The sequence below is a fragment of the Notamacropus eugenii genome, chromosome 2 (assembly GCF_028372415.1).
Source record: "Notamacropus eugenii isolate mMacEug1 chromosome 2, mMacEug1.pri_v2, whole genome shotgun sequence".
Taxonomy (NCBI): Eukaryota; Metazoa; Chordata; class Mammalia; order Diprotodontia; family Macropodidae; genus Notamacropus; species Notamacropus eugenii.
In genome coordinates, this window is record NC_092873.1 from 538,221,478 (window position 1) to 538,235,192 (window position 13,715).

At 43.3% G+C, this 13,715-nt stretch overlaps 1 protein-coding gene across 1 annotated transcript in view; it reads left to right on the forward strand.

Annotated features, from left to right (window-relative positions):
* The first annotated feature begins 266 nt into the window (after positions 1 to 266).
* ST6GALNAC5 (ST6 N-acetylgalactosaminide alpha-2,6-sialyltransferase 5) overlaps positions 267 to 13,715 on the forward strand; it is a 243,791-nt gene continuing 230,342 nt past the window's right edge. The window contains exons 1-2 of the mRNA XM_072638617.1: positions 267 to 281; positions 1,286 to 1,558. Of these exons, the coding sequence (XP_072494718.1) occupies positions 267 to 281; positions 1,286 to 1,558 (288 nt within the window). The remainder of the gene's footprint in view (positions 282 to 1,285; positions 1,559 to 13,715) is intronic.

Consider the following 13,715-nt stretch of genomic DNA (forward strand, 5'->3'; position numbering starts at 1 on the left):
TCCAGGTCAGTTTTCGTTCTGGCTCTAATCTGCAACAGCAGCGCTTTCCCCATCCCAAGCCCAGCTCGCCGGCTACCTGGCCGAAACAGACCCGCTGCCGCCACCGCCACTTCCTCCAGAGGCTGCCCCAGGTCTCCAAGCCCCCACCCCGCCCTCCTCCTCACCATCACCCCCGTACTCACTTTGCCTGGCCATGGAGACTCGAGGAGAAAAAGTGGCCCCGGACGCCCGCGCCTGAGGACTCCGTGCGGAGGAGGCGTCCAAAAATGAAGACCTTGATGGTGAGTCGCTTCTCCCAACTCCGAGAAGGAGTGAGACGGGACTGGGGCAGAGCAACGGCCCCTGGGGAAGGGGCCCCGGGGATGCGGAGCGCAAGGCGCGGCACCGCCAACCCCGGCTCCCCGGGCTCCTCAATTTCCAAGGGACAACTTTCCACCTGCTTTTTTAATGCGTGTTTACACACACACACACACACACACACACACACACACACACACACACACAAGCACACGCATATCCCTGGTCCCCGCCTCTGCTGTAGCTTCCAGCCTAGGGAAGACCGGGAATGTGAAACTCAGATACATACGCTCTCCTACAGTCCAGGGTGGGATGTCCAAAAGGCAGGTGGGAAAGAAGCAGCGGAAGAGGAAAGGGAGGCAGTGTAGCTTGAGGGGAAAGGGGGAAGGGTCAGCCCCGGGGAAACGGGGGGTGAGAATAAAGAGGAAAGAGGAGGGGTCGAGAGTTCCCCCAAGACTTTCTTCGTTTTCCAGAAGGGTTCCAAACTTGCAAGGAGCAGCCGTAATAGACGGAGAAGATTGAGAGAGATAGAGAATCTGGTGTCCCCAAGGAGGGAGCTTTGGAAAGGAGCGGAGCCAAAGGCACACATCTCCCCCTCCAAGGTCCCAGTTGAGCATCCCCTCCCCACCCCTTCCCCCTCCATGTTCGGATGGCCAAGCACCACCTGCCCCCTGCCGAGAGAGCCAGGGACCAAGAGGCGGCGGCGGTGGCAGCAGCCAGCAGAGCCGAGAAGAGCCCAGCCGGGCTGGGAGCATCCTCTGCTGTACGGGAGAGGACTGTGGCGGCTCCCTGAGGCAGGGCTGGGGCAGCCGAGCAGGCTGAACAAACCAGGGAGAGCAGAGCAGACCAGGCACCAGCCACTGGAGCTCTCCCAGGTGCTGACCTACGAGTCCAGCTCTGGAGCTCTCCAGGGTTCTGGCTCCACCCGCATAGCCCTTCGGCTTGGGGTAGAGCGAGCTGAGCGCTGTTTCTCTCTTTTCTCTCACAGCGCCATGGGCTGGCTGTGTGTCTAGCGCTCACTACCATGTGTACCAGCTTGTTGCTCATGTACAGCGGCCTCGGCGGCGGCCAGAAAGATCCCCCCCAGACGCGGGAGCAGGAGCAGACAGAGGCAGGGGCCAGCGGCAAACCGACAGCTGCGAGCAGCCGGCGCTTGGGGTTGGCGGGCAGCAGCGGACAACTGGGGCAGTCTCCGCAGCGCCCCGGAATTCCTCAGGGTGGGCGGCTCATGGATGGATACATCAGCGTCCTGGATCATAAGGTAATTCTACCACCCCCAGCCTCCTCCCACATACACATGCATACACGCGCGCACACATTCCGAGCAAGATCGAACCAAACCAATCTCGGCATCTCCTTGGACTCCCCACTCTAAACCTACACTAGGTGTAGGACGCGAGGGAGATGCCACTTTGAGACTTGGAAGGAAGGTGGTTGGATGAACAGAGGTGGGGATTTGGCCTCCACTTTTGGAGAAGGGGTGAAAAGTTTTGCAGAAGACTGAGGGAGAAGTGGGGAAGGAAAGGATGAGACTCGTTGTCCTTTGTTTTCCTTTATGGGCTATCTCTTCTGCCTGGACAGCGTGTCTGGGGGTTTCTTCCTCACCCCCAGTCCCCTCAATTGCTCAGTTTCTCATGGTATAGGAAGAGTTACTTAAGAATTCGTTTCACATTATCCTGAACCTTCTGGCTTCAGAATTTGACTGGAGTGGGGGTGGGAGGGACAAAGACACTGAAGGGGATGAACAGTAGTGGTCCTGTGCACTCTGTCATAATTAGCCAGTCAGCCCCCAGGAGCTCGCCAGACACTGGAGTTCTTTTCTGATTTCTTCTCCAGATGGTTCTGGTTCAGTTAAGCCCTGTGGAGATAGGCTAGAAAGACTTGAGGCTAAGACCCTCCTCCATCCCTAAGACCTTTACTCCCTTTCCCTTGCTGGAAGCTGCTACAAGGCTTGGCTAATAATTAATAATAATAAATAATTAATGGCTAGTAATTAATAACAATTTTTAAAAATTAAAAGGTTCTTTCCCACAGAAATAATAAATCTCTGGTTTAATTGTGCAGTGCTTCTGTGGAGACCTCTGATCAAGTTTTCTGATTCCAGAAGATGTTGCTTAATCCTGAGTGAACTTATCCCTCATTACTTATAGCTGCTAATATTTTTATTAAAATACGATTCTATTCAATATTTACTTTATCAAGCTAAAGAAAGAAAAGAAATCAGCTCAGTATTGGGGCTTCAGGAAAGATGTTTGAATCCATGGCTGTATACCAGAAAGAGTTGGAAACAAACAGGTTTAAAAATATATCTATCCAATTATTCCTGTTTAGAAAGATTGGTCATAGCTTTCAGATAAAAACCAAAACCAATCTTATTTTTTTGTAAAAGATGTATCTACTCATTAGCTAATTGGTCAGTAGTCTTTAAGTACATTTAGCTTACTTTATGAAGGATACAAAGAATTATAAAACATAGTCCTGCCCTCAAGAAGTTTACAGTCTATAAGATTGACTTTAAAAGCACTAATGGCAAATGGTGAGAAAGGACAGTAAAGAAGACAGTAAATACAAGTATTATAAGAAGTCAAGAGAAAGAACTTTGTTCATTGTGGGTTGAAATGATCTGACCACCATAGTAGTACAAAATAGCCTTGGAGGGATAGAGCGGCTTGTAACAGGCAAAGAGAAGAGGAGGAGGAATTTGGTTGGACCAGAAGGAGCTAATTCAAAAGCAGAGGGTCACCTATCTTGCAATAACAGCTTTCACTTCCTCAGTTGACCAAATGAACTCTAAGGGCCCTTCTAAATCTCATGTGATTTTGAGTTGTTTTAGGGATGTCACACTTTGTTCTTGAGTCTACTACTGACTGAAGGGAAATTTTGAGTGTTTCTCAGAAAATAGGTTTGGATTCTAGAGATATACTTGATGTTTAACTAGTATGTTTAATGAATTTCCATTAATTTCATGAAATTTTAAATAAAGATTCATAGAACATGTCTGTAAATGAAGTCAAAGGCTCTTCAGTTCAAATAATCATTTTGAAGATGAGGATGAGAAGTTACATGAGTTTCTCACAGTCACACAGGTAGTAGTATTGATAGTGAGCAGAAGTGGAGAAATTTGAATCCCCCTTCTGATACTAGAGGCAGGGACATTTTCAATGCACCGTGGCATATTTGGTCTGGATTTGCTGATGCAATATAGAGTGAGACTTCTGTGTTTTTAAAGACTTTATTTAGAGAAGCATCTAAAGTTAAAATGCCTAAATCTTGTTCTGGAGTCTACTACCAACTGTGAAGGCAAATCTCAAGTTTCTTTGAGAAAACTGATTTGGGTCCTAGGGATGTCCTTGATGTTTAACCTGTACATAATGAATTTCACCTGTGAAATAAAGGGATTGGAGGAAATGGACTCTAAGAAGGAAGAACTATGAATCAATGATCCTTTTCAAAATGTATCCATTCAGTTGGTCATTCAATAAGCAATTACTAATCACTTTCTATGTACCAGGAATTATACCAATTATAATTGAAGCCAAAAGACTCCTGCCCTTAAGTAGCTTCCCTTCTACTGAGGGGAAACATATTAAAATAAATAAGACATGTTTATGTTACTTGGGGGTGAGTAAGCCACAGCCTGAATATTATTAATCTGGGAAATGACAGGATGCCAACAGTGTTCAGTTTTTTTTAATTATTTGGAGTTACTAATAAGCAACTGCATTTTTAATGTACACTCAATGTCTTGATCTAGCTAGCAAATAGAGTACTGGATTTAGATCCAGGAAGAACTGGGTTCAGATCTATATTCTGATACTTTCTAGCAGAGCTATGCTGGAGCCAGCTTGAGCCAGCTCAAGAGAACAGATTATTCCATTTTCATCATGACCATTTACACTTTAGATATCACCAAATGCTACAAATCAAGGCTGTTGATTGTTTTGTTTATTGCCTCGACTTAAGAAGGTGATGAATGGAGATTGAACTTAAAAGTGTGTCATGAGTACATACCAGCACACCACTTACCATGGAAGAGTCACTTAATCTGTCTCAATTCCCTCATCTATATAATGGAGATCTTCATACTCCTAGTGTTTACTGCATTGGTTAATTGCAGAATCAGTCTTGTGGGGCTCAAATGAGAGAACTTACATCAAGGACTTTGCAAACTTTAACACACTCTAAAAATATCAGTAGTGATTTTGATGCAGCAGGGAATCTGGTATAGTGACTAGGGGTGTTATTACTAGAGGTGTGGTGACTAGGTTTTTAGATCTGGAGAGTCAAAGAAACATATACAACCATGGACTAACATTTCTGAGTCTAACGTTCTATACCTGTAAAATGGGAACGATAGCAAAACAGATTATTTAGTTTACAGGATTATTGGGAGATCAAATGAGAAAATAGATATGATATGCTTAATGAATTATAAAGCTCTGTATAAATGTCAGCTCTCCTTACTTACTGTGGAGTATTATTGGGCCTATACCTAGAGTCGTAGATTTGTTGTTCAAAGAGATCTTAGAATTTTCTAGGGCAATCCTAAACTTCACAGATGAGGAAACTGAGGTTCATGAAGTTTAAGTGACTGTCAATGTCATCCAGGTAGTGAGTAAGAGTCAAGCCTTGAATACAGGTCCACTTACTCCAGATTCAGATCCTTTCCACTTTAACCTGTAGTTGCATCTCAATACAGCCAGTCTGGACAACAAGGAAATGAAGTCTCATGCAGATAACTGTTATGCTCTCACATTTATACTTTGGTGTTCACAAATACTCAATTGCTCCCAAGGAAAAAATCTCAATGAATTTAATAACTGGCACCTTCTCTAAGACATCCAGAAGCCACCCCCAGAGATGTCACTGCACAATGCTAAAGGTCAAAAGCGTGCCTGATCGTTGACCCAGCTTCTGGTCACTGAGAACAGCTACTCCTGAAACCAATTCTTCTCTATTTGAAAACTGCATGTGCCTACTTAAGAGATATTTGAGGATAAAAATACATTTAAACAAACCTCTGATTTAAAAAAAACTTTCATGGACAAGTTATTGGGATGCTGAGAGGCCTTCACACAGATTGGATAGGTTGCCAGTCTTGCAGGCAGAAAAACCTGAGTTCAAGTTCTGCCTCTGACAGACCAGCAGGATGACTGTGCCAAGTCAACTAGTATAACAGCAACAGAAGAATTTATTTAGCACTTTCAGGCTTGCCAAGTGCTTTCCATATGTTTTCTCTTTTAAGCTCGTTGCCAAACCTGTGGAGTAGGTGCATTTATCACCCCCATTTTACAGAAAAGAAAACTGAGTGTGAGAGATTATTTGTCTTGTCCAGGGTATCTCAGTAAGTGCAAAGGAAGGATTCAAAATCATTTCTTCCTGATTCCAAGTCCATTGCTCTATCTACTCTGCCATCTTCCCTTCCAAAGCTAACATCTCTCTAACTCCCCCCCAAGCAACTCATTAAGCTCTAAATTGTTAATATTCATCTTTAAAAGGTGGCACCATAGTGGCAGTTCTACCACCAGGAGGAAATCAGAGGTCCCAACTGCCTCACCCTCCCCCCCAAAAAACAAAAAAAAAAAAGATTTTTTAAAAGGAAGGGAAGGGGAAGTTGTCCTTGGAAGAGAAGAAGGAAGACAAATTCCTAATGTTTGTGCATGTTTGCCTAAATAGAATCTCCAGTAAAATCCTCTGGTAATTCTTTGTGGCATGGAGGTGAGTCTGGGTTTTCTAAGACTATGCCAATAGAGAGTGAGTTCTCAAAGTTCTTACGACACTTGAGAAAGACTTTGAATGTAGGCCCAGTGATGGTCAAATGATTGTTGTTTGAAGAGCAACTTTGCGAAATTCAGAGCCAATTTTATCACCAAGTTAGTGGCTGAATTTGGAGCAGTGGGGGAGGTATGAATTGTATGGGACAAAAGCAAGCCTTGACAGAGGATGTATGGAGTAAGGAGTAGAGGGCCTACCTTAAAGGCAAGAAGACTTGAGCCCTAGCCCTGCCTGTGACCCTTACTCTCTGTGTGACTCTGACCAAGAAGATCCTTTTGCTTCTACAGGCCTCAGTCTCCTCATCTGGAAAATTAGGATATTGAACTAGGAGGCTTTCAAGGTGCTTCCCAGCTCTCAATCTATGATCTCCTTAATTATCTGGCCCTCAGTTTCCTTATCTGTAAAATTAAGGTTTGGACTCCATGGCCTTTGAGGTCCCAACCCTACAATCTACTAAATTATGAATAAGCTTTTGGTGTGTGGTTTGAGGGAACTCCTCCCCAGTGATAGGGTCAGGAATCTCTGGTGAATTCCATGAATCCTCTCCTGACTTTCCTCCTTAGACTGCTGGCTGGCAGTGCCAATCAGGAATAACTGAATTCAAAGCATGAAATGTGGGGCAAGATGTTGGACTTGTTGGCTTTTCAGCTTCTTTCCAGTTATAATTCTGTGATCACTGAAGAAGCCATTCGGTTACAATGTGCCCTTATTGCTTTTTCCTAGGGAAGAGATGAGGTGAGCATTCCCCGATCATTGCTCCTTGGGATATGTCTGTTGTCAATTCATCATTGAGAGAGGGTGGTGGACTTGGCTAACATCAACTGTCTCTGCAATTCTTATAAACTGTAAGAGCTAAAAGGGACATCTGAAGTCATCAAGTCCAACCGTCTTATTTTACAGATGAGGAAACTAAGGCTCCCGAGTTACACAGCTTGTCTAAGGGGGTAGAGTCATGATTTGAACTCAGATTCTCTGACCATAATTCAACATTTATTTCTTATAATTTAGCTTTGTTTTTTCAATGAACAAAACTCAGTTTTTTTCCCTGCCTTCTACCTAGTCCCATTGGGGGAGAAAACAAAACAAAACCATAGGAACAACTAAGCAAATTCAAGTAAAACAGGTTCCCACATTGCCCATGTTCAAAAGTTTATGTCTCAGTCTGTACCCCGAGTTTCTCCCCTTGGGAGGAGGGGGGTGCCACGGCTTATCCTTAATGCCCTGGAATTGTGTTTGGGATTGATCGATGATCGTATGTATGCTCATAAGCATATATTTATTGAATGCATATTATGACCCTGGCATCACACCATGCATGTGTGAGAGAGCAAAGAGAATAAATAGAAAGGATAAGAAGGGTGGCCCTTACATTAGCTCGGATTCAGAGAAGCTGGAAACAATGACAGGTATTATTCAGGAAAATGTTCTTCCCATCCTGCTTAGGGGTCTCCCAGATGGATACATTTGCAGTCAGTCTGTTCTACTCGGTGATGGTATTAGCATTTCAGCTCCCAGGATGTCATTCAACAGGTGGCCCTAATCCACAGCACCTGCATTTCACAAATGACAGCATGTTTGCAGAATGCAAGTTTCGACTCCTGCCGCTGAGGGCTGAATAACTACAGAGATTAAATCAGTTTGTGCTTTTGGAAAAGGATATTCTGCAAGTCAGGGCCCCATTCCCTGAGGAGGAGGAAAACGTCACTAACTGTGGCCTTGCTGCCTTCCCATAAAGGGGTCTCTCCTCCTAGCAAATGGCCGGTACTCTAATTCCAGGCTCCACGAGCTCTCTTGTAGCAGTTCAGGATTTTCATTTTCAGTTTAGCGAGTCTTTTTCCGCTCGCACCCTACCCTGTCCCTCCAGTCCAGCCCCACTGTCACCTGGGAAAACAGGAAACTTTCTTCATTCTGCAATTATGCTCTTGCTTTTAATTTGCGGAGGCTGAGTGGTTCTTTACAAAGGCAGCCAACAACTAAGCAAAGAAGCCACTTTGAGAGCTTCATTAACCTCTTCCTGGCTTTTTTTTTTTTTTTTTTTTTTTTTTAGTGTTTCATAGTGTAATGAATAAAACTGGCTCCAGAGAGAGAGGATCTAGGTTTGAATCCTGATATATATACTTCCTGTGTAGTCTTTGAGAATTCATTTAACCTCAAGGGGCCTTGGTTTTTTCTTCTGTAAAATGGAGACACTGGAGATAGTCCTCGGCATCCCTTCCAGTTCTAAATCCATGATTCTGTGACACAATCCTGGTGATTTCATTAACCTCTGTACTCCTTGGCATCTCATTTTCCCCATATGTAAAAGGAAGAGTTCTTGGGTTCCTTGTAGCTCTAACTCTACATGTAGAGAGCTCCCAGTATGGAAAGTACCTTTAGTAAGGCAAATGAGCAAGTTTGCTATAATTCCTCATCTTGGAGGGTAGCCTTGGGCATTAATAGGTCAAGTGTCTCAGTCTGGGTCCTATATCCAGTTGTGTCAAAGGCAGGACAGAGACCTTCTTGTCTCTAAGAGCAGTCCTCTATCCACTCCCCAAAAGTGCTTTCTGTTGTTATCAAGTAGAAACCTTTTATTTTGGCACTGTTGTTGGTGGTTTCAGTTGTTGTTGTTGTAGTTGGATGGATTACAGTTCCAAAAAGAAAAATGTTCAAAAAACTCTCAGAGGAAAGCCCCAGGGACCCCCTCTAAGATAGGGAAGAGAGGTATGAAGTTCTTCGTGGAACTAGCTGGCCTAGCACAGCACAAAGTAGTCATTTATTATCTGGTGGGCTACATGAAAGGGATGTTTGAGCTGATTTCAAGTGCAGACAGAAAGGTGCCCTGATCACGTGCCTATAAATGGACCACTGGCCCTTGGTCTTGACTTGTTACAGGCTCTGCTTGAAAGGGCAAGAGTTAAGAAAATTGAGTGGTGGAGTAGTTTCAGAAGAATTCGCTTCTACCATGAGATTTCCAGCATGTTAGTAATGCAAAAGAGCATCTGAGTAGCACAGTGCATAGAAAATTAGGCTTGGCATTGAGAAGGCTTATCTTCCTGAGTTCAAATCCAGCCTCAGACACTTACTATCTGTGTAGCTATTTTCCTCACTTTCCTCATCTGCAAAGTGAACTGGAGAAGGGAATGGTAGACCAGGATCTTTACCAAGAAAACCCCAAATAAGATCACAGAAAATCAAACATGACTTACACAACTGAACAATTGCAATTACTTGATGCAAAGCATATGTCACTTGCTTTAGGTACAACTGTCATTATTGGAAAAGGCTTTGGATCTAGAACTAGGATTTGGGTTCAAATTCCAAATTTTATTTCAAATTACCTTCATGGCACTGGACAAGTCTCTTCCTCTCTCTGGGCCTTAGTGTCCTCCTTAAAATGAGGTGAATAACACCTGCATTGTTGAGAAGCAGTGGGGCTCAGAATCAGGCAGATCTGGGTTCATGTGTCCCTGACATATACTGGCTATGTGAGCCTAGTCACTTAACCATTCAGAACTCCCTGAATGGAAACTCTCTAAGGCTAGAAGTTACCCAACAGTTGCTGATTCATTTTGTGGGAGTTTCTGACTCCAACACAATCACAAGCTCAGCTTAAAAAAAACATGCTTTTAATCATTGTACCATAAACCTATCTCATAATCCTATGAGGAGGCAGCTTTGCAAACTTTTAAGCACTATGTAAAAGGGTGCAATATTATTTGTCATTTTTTCTCAGTCACTAATTGCTTAATATTATCTCTCTCTTTTTTGCTATTACAAATTGTTTATACTACATAATAGCCCTTCCTGGATTTTTTTTTAAATTAATTAATTTATTTAACTTCTAACATTCATTTTCACAAAATTTTGGGTTCCAAATTTTCTCCCCATTTGTCCCCTCCCCCCACCCCAAAATACTGAGCATTCTAATTGCCCCTATCACCAATCTGCCCTCTCTTCTATCATCCCTCCCTTCCCTTGTCTCCATCTTCTCTTTTGTCCTGTAGGGCCAGATAACTTTCCATACATCATTGCCTGTATTTCTTATTTCCTAGTTGTATACAAGAACAATACTCAACAGTTGATCCTAAAACTTTGAGTTCCAACTTCTCTTCATCCCTCCCTCCCCACCCATTCCCTTTGGAAGGCAAGCAATTCAATATAGGCCATATCTATGTAGTTTTGCAAATGACTTCCATAATAGTTGTACTGTGTAAGACTAACTATATTTCCCTCCATCCTATCCTGCCCCCCATTGCTTCTATTCTCTCTTTGGATCCTGTCCCTCCCCAAGAGTGTTGATTTCAAATTGCTCCCTCCTCCCATTGCCCTCCCTTCCATCATCCCCCCCCCACCCTGCTTATCCCCTTCTCCCCCACTTTCCTGTATTGTAAGATAGGTTTTCATACCAAAATGAGTGTGCATTTTATTCCTTCCTTTAGTGGAATGTGATGAGAGTAAACTTCATGTTTTTCTCTCACCTCCCCTCTTTTTCCCTCCACTAAAAAGTCTTATGCTTGCCTCTTTTGTGAGAGATAATTTGCCCTATTCCATTTCTCCCTTCCTCCTCCCAATATATTTCTCTCTCAACCCTTAATTTCATTCTTTTAAGATATCATCCCATCCTATTCAATTCACTCTGTGCTCTCTGTCTGTGTGTGTGTGAGTGTGTGTGTGTGTGTGTGTGTGTGTCTGTGTAATCCCACCCACTACCCAGATACTGAAAAGTTTCAAGAGTTACAAATATTGTCTTTCCATGTAGGAATGTAAACAGTTCAACTTTAGTAAGTCCCTTATGACTTCTCTTTGCTGTTTACCTTTTCATGCTTCTCTTCATTCTTGTGTTTGAAAGTCAAATTTTCTTTTCAGCTCTGGTCTTTTCATCAAGAATGCTTGAAAGTCCTCGATTTCATTGAAAGACCATTTTTTCCCCTGAAGTATTGTACTCAGTTTTGCTAGGTAGGTGATTCTTGGTTTTAGTCCTAGTTCCTTTGACTTCTGGAATATCATATTCCACGCCCTTCGATCCCTTAATGTAGAAGCTGCTAGATCTTGTGTTATCCTGATTGTATTCCCACAATACTTTAATTATTTCTTTCTAGCTGCTTGCAATATTTTCTCCTTGACCAGGGAACTCTGGAATTTGGCCACAATGTTCCTAGGAGTTTCTCTTTTTGGATCTCTTTCAGGTGGTGATCAGTGGATTCCTTGAATACTTATTTTGCCCTCTGGTTCTAGAATCTCAGGGCAGTTTTCCTTGATAATTTCATGCAAGATGATGTCTAGGCTCTTTTTTTGATCATGGCTTTCAGGTAGTCCCATAATTTTTAAATTGTCTCTCCTGGACCTATTTTCCAGGTCCGTTGTTTTTCCAATGAGATATTTCACATTATCTTCCATTTTTTCATTCTTTTGGTTTTGTTTTGTGATTTCTTGGTTTCTCATAAAGTCATTAGCCTCCATCTGTTCCATTCTAATTTTGAAAGAACTATTTTCTCCAGTGAGCTTTTGAACCTCCTTTTCCATTTGGCTAATTCTGCTTTTTAAAGCATTCTTCTCCTCATTGGCTTTTCATGCTTTTCTTGTATCTCTATCATTTCTCCTCCCAGTTTTTCCTCCACCTCTCTAACTTGATTTTCAAAATCCTTTTTGAGCTCTTCCATGGCCTGAGCCCATGGAATATTTATTTTGGATGTTTGGGATACAGAAGCCTTGATGTTTATGTCTTTCCCAGATGGTAAGCATTGTTCTTCCTCATCAGAAGGATGGGAGAAGATATCTGTTCACCAAGAAGGTAACTTTCTATGGTCTTATTTTTTCTCCCTTTTCTGGGCATTTTCCCAGCCAGTGACTTGACTTCTGAGTGTCCTCTCCACACCCACCTCACCTCCAGATCTGCCCAGACAGTGCTTGGGGTCTGAGATTCAAATGCTGCTTCCCAGCCTCAGGGCTTTGGGCGGGGCCAGGGCTGCCATTCAGTGTGAGATTAAGTTCAGGTGCTGGGGTGGGGGCAGGGTCATCACACGGGGCTCAGTTCCCTCAGGGGGTTTATGCAGAGACCTTCAACAGTGGATCCAAGCTCCTGCCTGCTCTGGGAGCCCCCAGTCTGCTGCTGCCTCCTCTGCTGCCTCCCAAGGGGGCCTGAGTTATGGGGGCACCCCACTCCCCTCTCCTCAAACTGAAAAGCCCCTCTCACTGACCTTTGGTGTCTGTGGGTGGAGGGACCTTCGAGGCCTCTGGAGATTCCATCCCTGGAGCCTACTTGGATCTGCTTCTCTCAGTGCCTTGCAGCCAAGGCAGGGCTGGGCTCTGCTCCAGGTCCAGTGTGCAACGGACCTTTTGGGTCAGTTTTTCAGATCTCTATGGAACAGAAATCTCCTCTGCTCTGTTGTTTTGTGGCTTCTGCTGCTCCAGAATTTGTTGGGAGTTCTTCTTTAGAGGTAATTTATGGGCTGTGGGTTTGGAGCTAGCACATGTGTATCTTTCTACTCCACCATCTTGGCTCCTCCCCCCCCTTCCTGGATTTTTGAACAAATAATATTTATCCAATAATTCATTCATTCAAAAAATATTTGGTGAGTACATGTTGTTTGTACAATTACAAAGAAAACACCTGCCCTCAAAGAGTCTAATGTGCACTTGAGAAAGCAGATCTGTACATGTGGAAAGCTAAATAATGTGAGGGAGGTCAAAAGACCTTGGCACACGTATACAGATATACACATAAAAATGTGGGGGGGGGGGGCCGTAAGTAGATAGAAAATTAAGTGAAAAATGATTACACAGGAAGAGTTATCAACATGGCTATCTGTGGAGTGAGAAATGCCATCCTACATTAAAAGAAGATTTGGATTCTTAAATTAAGGGGCACAGAATGATATCCTTCTGTCATGCCAGTTTCATAATGAGAACTAACTAATAAATAATTAATAAGCAATTATGATCTCATAGCGACTTCAAAAGGAGATTCATTAAAAATGACTGGGAGTCACCAGAATGCCAAGGCTGTTGAATGATGCTCTCTGGCATGGCCTAGGAGTCTGGAGGTTATTGTTTAGACTCTGGAAGGGTAGACTGCCTAAGTTGATCCAGCATTTCCTCACACAGACGTGAACAGCTACCTAGTGCTGAAGCTTAGAAGTGTACAATAAAGGTGCCTTCTTTGATATGTCCTCATCTGCCAAATGGGAATAATATTTTCTCTGCCCTAAATAACTCAAAGAGTTGTCCCAATGATTAAATGAGATAAAAGAAATAAACCTACTTTGAAAAATTAAAATCAATAAGTATTTGAGAACTTCAGTAAATATTCATGTCACTTTCCTCATGAAGTTTTCTCTGATCCTTCCAGCAGCTAGTGCCTCCCCCACAAAGAAAAAATCAGCTTATATTTTTTTTGCACTGTCATTTACTTAAATATATACATGGATTTTTAAACAACATTTATGATGCTCTTATTATGTGCGTCAGGCATTAGGCTAAGCCCTTGGGATACAAATATCACTCCCTCCTCTCTGGCCACTTTTTCTACAGCCTCCTAGCTATACAACACACCACCCCCACCCCCCCCCCCCCGCTTGACTCACCCTAGAGACCAGGTATTAGGGGAGCTCCAACCTTGAGCTGCCCCTCCCTCCATTCTCCCAAAGCCCTGCCAGCCTTTATTG